The 11716-nt window shown below is 47.4% G+C and overlaps 1 protein-coding gene across 1 annotated transcript in view; it reads left to right on the forward strand.

Moving 5' to 3' along the window:
* The window catches only part of SFRP1 (secreted frizzled related protein 1), a 45781-nt gene extending 38717 nt beyond the window's left edge, over nt 1–7064 (forward strand). Inside the window, exon 3 of the mRNA XM_014837754.3 lies at nt 3553–7064. Coding sequence (XP_014693240.1) covers nt 3553–3875 — 323 coding nt within the window. The 3' untranslated portion in view covers nt 3876–7064. The remainder of the gene's footprint in view (nt 1–3552) is intronic.
* The last annotated feature ends 4652 nt before the right edge of the window (nt 7065–11716 follow it).

Raw genomic sequence — 11716 nt, forward strand, 5'->3', positions numbered from 1 at the left:
GGACCCAGTACTCCATCCAGCGCACCCGCTGTCGCCCCAGCTGCCGCCTCCTGAGGCTTCTCCTCCCTGTTCACCACCACCATTTGCACTGCAAACTGTGAACACAGTCCCTGGGCGAAATCCCTGGGGTCCGGGCAGTGTCCGCATGGTGGGGGCTGGGTGGGGGAGAGGAAGTGGTGATCAGTCCCAGGCTACTCCTGCGACACCCACCCCCGTCCCAGCAGCCCCTGGATGTGGCGTGGTGGGAGGTTGCACACATTTCCACAGGCACGGGGAAATCAACCTCGGCCGGCTAATCGTCTATCCAAACATTGTCGGTAATCTGCACCCCTAAAATAAACCCTCGAAAGATGGAGGGATGTTAGTAATTTCTGGCCATATGTGCCTCCTCCTTCCCTACTCTCCCCACCTCAGAAAAGAAAGGGAGCCAAATGGCAAGAAATAAAGAGTCTAATGCATAACACATTTCCATCATTGGATTTTCCCTCTCCCCTCGATGTCCCCCCACCTATGTAAACTAAATTCCTTTACACGGTCATGGCAAAGGAACATTAATTTTTGATTTGACTTGTGATTAAAAGCAACACAATCAAAAGAGTGAAATAGTTTCCATTGAAGCAATATCATTTTAAACCCAGTCATGATAGAGTAGGAAAGAGCGTGCGTGGTCTCTGGGGTTAGATGTGGGTTCCAATCCTGACTCTCTCTCTTACAAACTGGCCTCACGTTGTCATTGCTTAACCTGAGACCTTCTCCTTGATTGTAATAAATAGTAACGATCCTTCTTAACGTGATTGCTGCGAGCGTAAAATCAGGAGCCATCGCAGAGCTCCTATCCTGTGCTCATAGACAGTGCCTGGTGCGTGGTGAGGACTCAGAAAATGATGGCTCCCTTCTCTGCAGAAAAGAGTGTGCTTGCATTGTCAGCTTGGGCGTGCATTTGTCTCTCCTGTGATGTTACTGATCGCTCCCATAGCTACACTTGGTTCCCAGCCTTAGACTTTGGGAGGTAGCTTGGGACTCATCTTACCCTGTGGGGCCACTTCTTGGAGGGTCTTGTGAAAGGAGCAAAATTGTCCTTCTTGCCTTGCCTCTCCCCAATGCTCTTGGTTGCCTTTCTTTGATGAGTGGTTTCCCGCAATCCATTTGCCCCGTTTTGCAGAAGGAAAGGAGAGAGGGAGACTTGAGTTTGTCTCAGCCTGGGCGGGGAGTCTCCTCTTGCAGGTGCCCCACTCAACCTCACTGAGAACTTTCTCATTCAGCAAGCCGCAGACTAGGACAGCTGAAGTCTTTTCTCAAGTGAACCCCAGGTGCAAGGTTGTAAGCCAACAAGGAAAGCTGAAGCAGGTGTGGGCCTGTCTGGGCATGTCTGGGCTGAGGTCCTGGAGGGGTGGTTTCCGCTGCTTTCTATTCACTGCGCTCCCACCTGCTGATCCCACTGTGCTCTGTCTGCGGTGGGGGTGGGGGTCAAGCATAGTCAGAAGTGCTGAGCAATGGCTGGTTCAGGGTCGGGGGAGAGTTAGAGAGGAACTCCTTGAGAAGCTGTGCTCACCCCACTCCCATGGGTGCTGGGAAGCCTGGACCAGCCTGAGAGGTCAGTGTCAATCCTCAGCAGGAGCATTCTGCTGCTTAGTGCCCAGTTCCTGAACCTTCTGCCACCCTTGGGAGTGAGGCATTTCCTAAGGTGTACCAGGCCTAGGGTATTAGATGGGGTTAAGTTGGCTGCAGGATCTGGAACTCTTTTTGTAAGAAAAAGAAAGCAGTGGGGGTGTGTTTAATTTACTGACTTTGATGCATTCATTAAAGATTTGTTCCTAGGAATTTTTTCCCCTCCTCCTTATTCTTGGGTTGGTTGGCCAAGGGTGTGTCTTCTAATCAACTAAATATTAAATAATAGAGCCTTCTCAAATGCAATTTTTCCTTTGCCAGAGTCGTCTCTTTCAACCAGAAGGACCTCTTCTCCCGTTTCATAAGTAAAGTCTTTTTGAAATGTAGGTGAAACGAGGAAGCGAGTCTGAGCTCCTCCTCCCTATTTTCTTGGTCCGTTGAGTCAGTACTCTAAATTTTGGGTTCATTATAAAGAATTTTGCAGCTGTAGAGTCAGCACGGACAGCATGGTGATTAAAAGTGCGTGTTCAGACTTGGGTTGACTTTAGGATTAGCCCCTTTGGGCGAGTAAACTTAACCCCTTATGCCTCAGCTTTCTCATCTGTTAAATGGGGAAAAGAACCGTTCCTTCTTCACGGAGTTGTCAGGTTTAACTGAGGAAACACATGGAGAAGACTCAGCACGCTTCCTGGCATGCCCTGTGCTTTCATGATTCTTAGTTACTGTTATTTAGTTCAGATTCAAGCCTTTTTTCAGAGAGTGTGGGTGGAAGCTTTGGGGCTTGGTAATTTTGAATTCAGAGGATGTACAAATTATTTGGCGACTAGCGTCTAGAAAATGATTTCCACCTCCTTTGGAAATATCTGGGGATGGCCCATCTTAGAGGGAAGTTGATTGTAACAGTGACACCATTTGTTTAGTGGGTTTACAGCATGTAGAATGCCTCCGCACTAATTTATCTTCATCAGTAGACTTTGTCGTAGCCATCATTAAAATATGTGGTCTATGTGTTAAAAAATAATATTAACTCACAGTCTGTAGAGACACAGAAAAGAGAAGGCAGAGTTGGTGGATGGCTGGTTTTCCCTTTCTGCAGGGAGCTGTGCTGAGAACAGAAGCCCATGTACCATATCGGGTATGAGGAGAGATCAGCACCTGGGTTTATCTGTCGGGACTTCACTGCTCTGATCTGTCAAGAAGTCAGAGTTGAGTTTGGTTCTGTGTGGGTCTACTCAGTGGCTAGAACATCAGTGGTGCCCATTGGTGGTTGATTAGTGGTTGACGGAACACTAGCAGTACCTGCTGTCAGAACCTCCTAGAGGCCCCGTGGTCAGCACCCCTACTTCTCCAGTGTGAAAGTTGGACAGTGATGTTTGACAAGCACGACAAGTTGCATCGCCCTTGAACTTCCCCTTGCCGAGTGTGCACACATAGGTTCTGCCTTTCTTATTTCCAGGGCCCAACTTTCAAGGAATTTTAGGACCTTTTGATGTTAAAAAACTAAATCAATAACTTTCTCTTAAAACAAAAAAAACCTCAGGGTAAGTTTTTTCTTTTAGTGCTGAGGTCTATAGCATTCGATTATATAGATTATATTGGATCCTATGATCCCCTTCTCTTAAAGCATTGTATGATGTTCTGAGTCACTGAGTTTTTAAAAAGTGAAATACAATTTAGTTTTGAAAATTTATTTGACAGTCTCGTGGCACTCCATGGCAACTATTAGACACCACAAAACTAGGGGTAGAGTCAGTACATGAAGATTAATGGAGACCTTGGTTCTTACCTATAAAGCTGCCGCCTTCTTTTACTTGCTGTTTGCCTTTCATTTCATCCTCCTCTTCAGCCATAAATGTGGGTTATTGTTTTAGATGAAAAGCTGTGTTCTAAAATGCTTTCTCTCTCCCTTCTCTCCTTTCCCCACCCTCCCCTCCCCATCTCTAGCACTGAGGATGAAAATAAAAGAAGTGAAAAAAGAAAATGGTGACAAAAAGATTGTCCCCAAGAAGAAGAAGCCCCTGAAGTTGGGGCCCATCAAGAAGAAGGAACTGAAGAAGCTCGTCCTGTACCTGAAGAATGGGGCCGACTGCCCCTGCCACCAGCTGGACAACCTCAGCCACAATTTTCTCATCATGGGCCGCAAAGTGAAGAGCCAGTACTTGCTGACGGCAATCCACAAGTGGGACAAGAAAAACAAGGAATTCAAGAACTTCATGAAGAAAATGAAAAATCATGAATGTCCCACTTTTCAGTCAGTCTTTAAGTGATTCTCACGGGCAGGTTGGGGAGGGAGCCGTGGGTTGGGGTGAGGGTGGGGGCTGAGCAGACCTCCTGGAACCGCAGTGGTTCACACTCACTGCTCTTCCTGTTGCCAGAGGACCTTGTAATCCAGTTGGCTTCCCTCTTGCACTGTCCCACTCCTTCCCCCCCATAGCCGCACTCCAGACCCCAGTCCAGCCAGTATTTAAAGCCGCACGCCCAGGTAAAGAAAACCGGTTAGATTAGGAAGCCTCTTAAAATCTGCAGTGTGGAACAGCATGTTACTCAGTAAAAGGAGGTGCAAAACCATTTCGACCAGAGACACAGTCACTAGAAAAGAAAATGTTGCTGGCAAACAAAGGGGATTGGCAAAAAGTGAGAGCAGCAAAAATGAAATTCTGCAACTTTCTTTGTCAATACGAATTGCTTGTGGATCAGGTAATCTATGCCTTTGGAACTAGAAAATTCTGACTATGGGTAAGACACGTTGCTTTCAGTTCCAGAGTAATTTCTCTTTCTGTCTCCTTTAGACAGAAACACACGCACCATGCTTACAACCTAAGATCAGTTCTGGAAAGTCATGGGTGCAGGGAAGCAAAGTGCAAGTAGAGTGTCAGAGGGACAGTGGGGTGGTCGTGCTGCCCTGCCTTCCACATGGCTGTCTCTGGATACGATCAGCCAGTCTCGGGGGCCCTGTAAGTGGCAGTTAACATCAGCTCCATGCATGATCTAATCTCCAGGCATTGGCAGGGCGGCACGCGCCTGCCTTTGTGTGAGGGGAAAGAAACACGGCGGGCAGCAAACCCACAGCATGAGAGAGAGGATGACTTTCAGACCGAGAGGCAACCATTAGTGGTTTTCAGAAAACATAGTTAAAGAAGAAAAAAAGAAAAAAGTTTAGAACAGTCCAGCAAATTGCTAGTCAGGGTGAATTGTAATTGGGTGAAAAGCTTAGTATTCTAATTTCATCTGTTTGTTCATTTCACATATTTTTTTAAAGAACAACAACAAAAACCCCACTTACTTTTCAAGGTTTTAGAGAAAGTCTACACTGAGCGTTTGAAAGGTGTAACTAAGACCAAGGTCTCTGGTGCCTGCAAGGCTGCCTTCTAGCAGAGCTGTTCTCTCATTAGGCGTTTTGGGTGGGAGGTGGACACGCCTGGTGGCATAGCTGTGTGGTCCTTGTTGCTGAGGAGTTCGGGGCTGCCCTGGACCCAACACAATGCTAATCAAAACTCACAGTGCTTCCCCTTCTTTTCTTTCCTGTGAAGAAATGGATTCCTTTAACTTCATTGCCTTTAGATCAAAGCAACTCAGAGCAGCCTTCCTGCCTGTTCTCCTGCACTTAAAAAAAAAATCTTTTTTTCATTTCTGCAGAGGGAAAGTTGAGCTACAAGTGTCCCCATCCAAGGAGAGAGTTCCAAAGGCAGAACATGCCTGCAGTTCCCCAGTGCCCTGAGTATTTCTCAAAGCCCTCGTGGTTAGTGAGCGATGCACATAAACCTGTTCACTTATGCAACTTTGCTCCCCTGTTCAATGTGTAGTATAGGAAGTAATTCTAAAAAATTAATGTTAATTTCTTCCCCGAGCCTGATTCTTAATTCTCTGTAACATCTAGAGGACTTTAGTGACTGTCCCTCTGGGCGAGTGTTTATACCCAGCCCGGATGCCACAGTGAGGCTGGAAAGTGTCACCTCTGGCCCCAGCCTGACGCGGAAACAGTGGAAGATTCTGTTAACTTCCTAAGACCCCAGTCTGAAAATCAGCCTGCCAACTTCATTACCTGCCTGAGGGTTATCCTGATACAATTAACTTCTCACAATTAGTGAGCCCATCATTTTAACACGTTTTTTGGTTCTCTCTGCCCTTTAATCATAAAGTGTTGGGGATCTTCAGTGATTTGCCTGTAATTTTGGATGATTTTTAAAAAATGTATGTATATTAGTTAATTAGAAATATTCCACTTTCATATTGTCAACTGAAATTCAGAGTGATTTCATGGGCGCCTGGATCTGGGTCTTAGTTTTGGTCGATTAACTCGAGAGCTCAGTGCTCGTGTGTATCTGCTCGTTGGACAGAGTGCACCCTGCCACAGAGCCCTCTGTCCCAGGCCGGGGCCTGAGGGGAGGGGTTGATGTGGGGTACTGGCAGTTACGCAGAAAGACATGGCAGAGAGGCGGCCATGCTGAGCAACTCTCTAAATGGGAATTCTCAGGCAGGAAGTGACGTTTTCAGAAAGATTGAAAATCAGTTGGAAATGTGAATTGCAGCTGCAGCTTTACCCCAACCACGGAGCCCCTGGACCTGGAGTTTCACTGTGGACTTGAGACACACCAGCTTTGTCTCTTGCACTCTAGCAGTTTCAGGGCACAAAGCTGCATTTTTATCACAAACCTTTGTTTTTCTCAACAAAGGATATCACAAAACCAATGTGCAGACTCATTGCTTTGTCCTTGATTTCCAAAGCGGAGGTCTGTATGTGATTTGGTAATTATTGCTAGTGCAAAGGTCGTATTTGTAAAGATTTAGAATAATCATTCTGGGTAGAATCCGGTGAGGTCATTGGCAGAACTCGGCTAAATCTTTGAAGAGCAGTAGTCGTTATCTTAGAAGATAGAAAGTGAGGTGAGAATTCTAAGAACACTTTACTTTTGGAATATCCTGTGTAACCCTTGGCTCTTGGTGCGGTGAACTAGCACCAAGGTCTCCCTAAGGCAGAATCCAGTGAGAGCTCCTGTTTTCCTTTGGATCCGGAAATTACAGACACCCCACTGCCCGCACCTAGACTCTGCCTTCTCCTCCGACACCACCTGAGCAGTCGCTCTGTGGGAGCGCCACAGATGGGGTGGGGCCAGACGATGTGGTTTAGAAGTACACCTTAGGTAACTCTGTGGAACCTGCACTGGCCATTGTGACCTGCCACCAGCAGATATGTGGACACAGACGAAATTGCCCTTGCCTCTAGTTCCTTCTTGTAGCACTCCTCTTTTAGAGTCTAAATCTTTTACAGAAGCTTTGAATACTGTGAAAATGTTTTACATTCCATTTCGTTTGTGTTGTTTTTTTAACTGCATTTTACCAGATGTTGTGATGTTATCACTTATGTTAATAGTCATTCCCGTATGTGTTCATTTTATTTTCATGCTTTTCCTGCCATGTATCAATATTCACTTGACTAAAATCACTCAATTATTCAATGACCATGTGTGTTGTGACTTTTTCTCCCCGATGATACTTCCCTCACTCTCTTCCACTGCACACATCCCCCCATCTTGTATTTTTTCAGTGATGTCTTCTGGTCCCAGTTTAAAAATAGCTTTCAAATGTAACTGGGCCCTGGGAGGCCGGAGGAGCAGCTGCGAGGCCCCGCAGGCTGCCCTCACCCCAGCCCACATTCACATCTGCTGCCGTGAATAACTTCCAGAAGTGGTTCTCCTGGCTGTGTACGTTGCAGATCAGAGAGAAGGTTAAATACTTGTTCTACAAGAATGTGTTTTTTAATCTGCCATGTTTTCTTGTCCGTGTTTTTGGTGTCAGATGCTCTTTCCCCTCCGGCCAATTCAATGTTAAAATTTCCAACTAAAATTTGAAAACTTTCTGGTATCTGGAGTCTTAGACCCACATGAGACCTTAGAGGAGACCAGATTTTCCCTTTCATTTACAGGTGGAGAAGCTAAGATGGGAGGTGACTAGGATTTCCTGAGGAGTTTGGGAATCCCAGGTCCATGGCCTTGCTGGAACTGGAACCCAGGGCTCCCAAGTCCTAGTCATGTGGGAACAATGTCTGAATTACCGCTTCTGAGCTTCCCTTTGGCCCCAGAGTCTGGCACGCGCCAGGCCCAAGCTGTTTCATATTAGGCTACATGCTTCTTGCCTAAGGAATTCTTCAGTGTGACTTTTAATTCTGTAAACAATTAGAGTGACAACTTCAGTTGATGTCATTCCCTGATTAACAAGGCACCTCCAAACCTCAGACAACTGGCAGTTTTACCCAGAAATGAGCAAATATTCCCAAGACACCCCAAACCACACCTAAGCACAGAGACACCATTTTTCAGGCATGGTATGAGGACTTGTAAAAAGTCCATTAAAGCCTGCTCCAGTATCAAGAGATTTTCCCATACTAGTACCTGACTGGTGAACTAGCGATGTGCTCGCCCAGCCGGGGAAAACATTGGCAGTTCCTTTTAGTTCCCCTGTGGTTAAGAGGAAGGGATATCTCTTTTAGGCTGGGGGTGGATGTCATTGTCACCCCACTGAAGCCCCACCACCATGACCCATAATTTCCGCTTGATCTTTTGAAATTTTTAAAAATAAATCAGATGATGAAGTGTGTCCAAAGGCCTCTCAGCTTGTGCTGCTGGAGTCACCCTGGAGTTTGGGATCCCAGGGATCAGGACTGCTTGAGCCTTGTGCCTAAGTGATACTGGCAGCTCCAAGAACAGCAGCCTTGCCCTCAAGCTCTGTAGCATCCACACCTCTTCAAGGAATTATACAGATGCTCTCCTACACAAGGTGGAAAGAGACTGGGGCCACAATGTTATTCAAGTCACTTGGTCTTACTTCTAAGGCCATCTCCCCACAATGGATCTAGGCGTGCCAGCAATTCCCTTTCACTCCTGAGGAAGAGAAATCTGTACCAATCATCCCTTAGGTCTCAGAGGAAACAGGGAGAGTCATTCTTAAATTTTAGCATGTATCACCTAGGGAAGCTTGCTAACATGCAGTTTCTGGCTTCCACCCCTGGAAATTTGGTTGGAAGATTTGCCACGGGGCCCTAGAATCTGAACTTTGAAGCAACAGCCTAGGTGTTCCAGATGCCAGCAGCCCACTGGATCTTACTTTGCAAAACACTCCAGTAGAACATCAGAGGCCTGGGGAGGAGAGGCAGTAGGTTACTTTGGTATCTCCCTTTCTGCTACCTACACAGTTCATATTGCTGTAGCTCTTTCTGAAGTTCTGTGAGTTATTCTTACCAGGTGTTAGTTAATAAAAGATGTAATTTATATACACGTGGGAGGGAATGAGCCTAACTCTTTCCTTTATACCTGGGTACATCTGTCTCTCCAAGGAGTGTGTCTCAAACTGTAATATGCATGGGAGTTACCTGGAGGCCTTGGTAAAATGCAGATTCTGAGTGGGCAGGTCTGAGGTGGGGCTGGAGCTCTGCATTTCCAGTGGGCTCCCGGGTGAGGGGAGAGGCTGACACTGCTGGTCTGCAGAGTGTACTTTCAGTAGCGAGGCTCTAAGGGGAAGTGGAAAGGGCCGCCAGGGCTCAGTAATGTCCTTGTTCTGTGCTGTCATAATGCCATCTCTGGGATCCCCGTGTAGAGCCTATCTCCTTGGGACTCAAAATATTAGCCATACCTTGGTTGGAAAGAAAATCAAACTGTGGGAGAATCATGATTAGAAACCTAAAGCTGGGGGGTAATCCGCTCGACACACTCCTTAATTTTCCCTTTGGTCCCAGGCCCTGAGGGTTGACTCTTTCCTGAGACTTCACTTATTCCAGAAACTCAGAGACCCTTTTCTTTTTTTCTTCCTCAGCAAACCATTAGCAATCCAGCCTCTGCCCTTCACTGACCTTCCCCAGCCCCCAGCCCGGGACCACCAGGGGTTGTTGGCATTAACCAACTGGCGGTACTCACCTCGACTACTAAAGTAAGATCAGAATCTGACAACAGAATTGGAACTTTTCATGTTCCATTTGTTCACATCTGTGCAGTTTCAAGCTCAGGTTATGGGAGAGGCCAAGAAAAGGGGGAAAAACTGAAGTTTGGGGAGGGGAAATCCCACCTCTGATAAATTGAGGACAGCCTGCTGAGCAGGGCTGATTTACTGGGGCACCAGGCATTAGGAGTTCTGTGAGTGAAGGCCGACGAAGGCTGCTTTTTGTAGGTTTGGAGAAGATGGGTCCCAGAACAAGCTCCAAATAGAAGCAAAAAGCTCCTGTGTCTTTATACATCTGGGGACTATTTAGATAAGAAGGGGCTGCACTTGATCATGGTCTCTCAGTTGTTTGCTTAAATAAAGGGAGAGAAAGTTGCATGTGTGTGTTTAAGGAGAGAGGAGGTGCGAGGAAGGAGAGAGGCTCCAGCAATTTTCCACAGCCGAAACCCCACCACGTGGTTTTAATTAGGATGACCGTCCCCTCACCTGAGCACCAGAATTGGCGGATGGAGGTTGGGGCAAAGGATTCCGAGTTCTCATGGTCCTGTCCTGGAGATTTGAGCTAAGCTCCCCGGTGGGCAGTTGTGAGCGCCAAGGAAAAGCTTTTACCTTCTGCCTTGCTTGCAGTGCCTGCGTCCCGGGCCCTAGAACCGTGTGTGCTCGGGAAGCGTGGTCGCTGGCTAGCCAGGTGGGATCCCGGCCAGGGCTTCTCTGAGATTCCTTGCATGTCAGGACTTAAAGCAATCAAAACCCAGAACTGCAGATTCTATTTCCTTTCAAAAAAAGAGAATTAGAAGGAAAAGGGGAGACCTTGCTCGAGAGCTTTGTGCGTGATCCCATCTCTGTTGCACTTATTAATAATTCATACCAGCATCCACGGTTGCTATTTGTATCTGGGAATGGATTGGGGCTGGGAGCTGGTTTAAGGGCCCCAGTTTCCATTGTAGCTGTCTAGTTCTCTGGAGAGTTGATGCAGGTCCGGGTAATTTTGCCTCTTTACCTAGAAGATTAAGCCCATACTCTGAAGGAATAAAGGTGTCACATGTCCAAACCCAGGTGCCTATTTCATACTGTGGCCCGGGGACAGCGAGGGTGAGTTCCACAGAGTTAACTGGATTCCTCCGGGGTCAGCACTCCCTCCCAAGGCTGGCAGCTGAGGCCAAGGGGGATCTAAATTTGGCTGCTCGTCCTGGCAGGTTGCTTGGTGACTTCTAGCAGCAGTACACCCCTCCAGCATGGCAAGTCAGGCCCTGACCTGGGCCAGGCCTGGGGGCCCCAAAGGCCCCTGTGGAGCGGGAGGAGGAGAAAGAACTCAACTTTCAAACCCTAGGAACTGGCTTCTCTGTGCTGTGAATCTTGATGAAAAGAAGGACAGCTGGTATGTCCCAGTCAGTTTGACTCCTAGCAAAATGTTTCTGTCCTAGACCTTACTTATTGTGATGCTACCTCTAGCCCCGGCTGCAGAGCACAGCTGTACACCGGGGGCCTGTTCTCTCCAGGTCTGAACATTTTCCAGGAATCCTCACACTGAACCTACAGCAGGTCCGGGGAAAATCCTCGCCTCTCCTCTGACTCACTGTTTCCTGGTAGATGGAAATATGTTTGTTCAGGAGAAGTGGTTTCAACTGCAGGCAAAAGAGATCCAGCTTTAAATGAAGTCAAATGAAATGCATGTGTTTCGAAAGGCACACACACGTCTGTGCACACGCACATACGGTCACACATGCGCCCAGGGCGGTCACCGCTACACCCCCGGAGGAGTCTTTTCAAAGCGCAGACGGCTCCGGGTTTAAATTTGTTGCTATCATTTTAATAATCACTGTAATGTGTTCGGATAATTGTGAGTGGCGTTGGGAATGTTTGTTCTCATGTAATTGCTTGTTTCCTACTGAAATTTCCACGTCAGACCCTTTCATTGTTCTCATTATCGCCTGCCTCGTGCTGCGCCTGCCGAGGGGGCCCTGGGCTTGCTGCTTTCTGCTGCTCTGTGTGTGGAGCCGGGCGTGGGCTCCCCGCAGGCGGGCAGGCTGGCGGCCGTCATGAGTGGCCGCAAGAATTCAGGGCTGTGAGCTCCGGCTCCGTTCTGACCAGCTGGGGTTCATGGTTGCTGGGCCAAACATCGGGACAAAGGAGACTTGACAGGGCTTGGCCTACCTCCTGATTTTGGATTAAGCTAAAT

This window comes from Equus asinus, chromosome 27, assembly GCF_041296235.1.
Source record: "Equus asinus isolate D_3611 breed Donkey chromosome 27, EquAss-T2T_v2, whole genome shotgun sequence".
Lineage (NCBI taxonomy): Eukaryota > Metazoa > Chordata > Mammalia > Perissodactyla > Equidae > Equus > Equus asinus.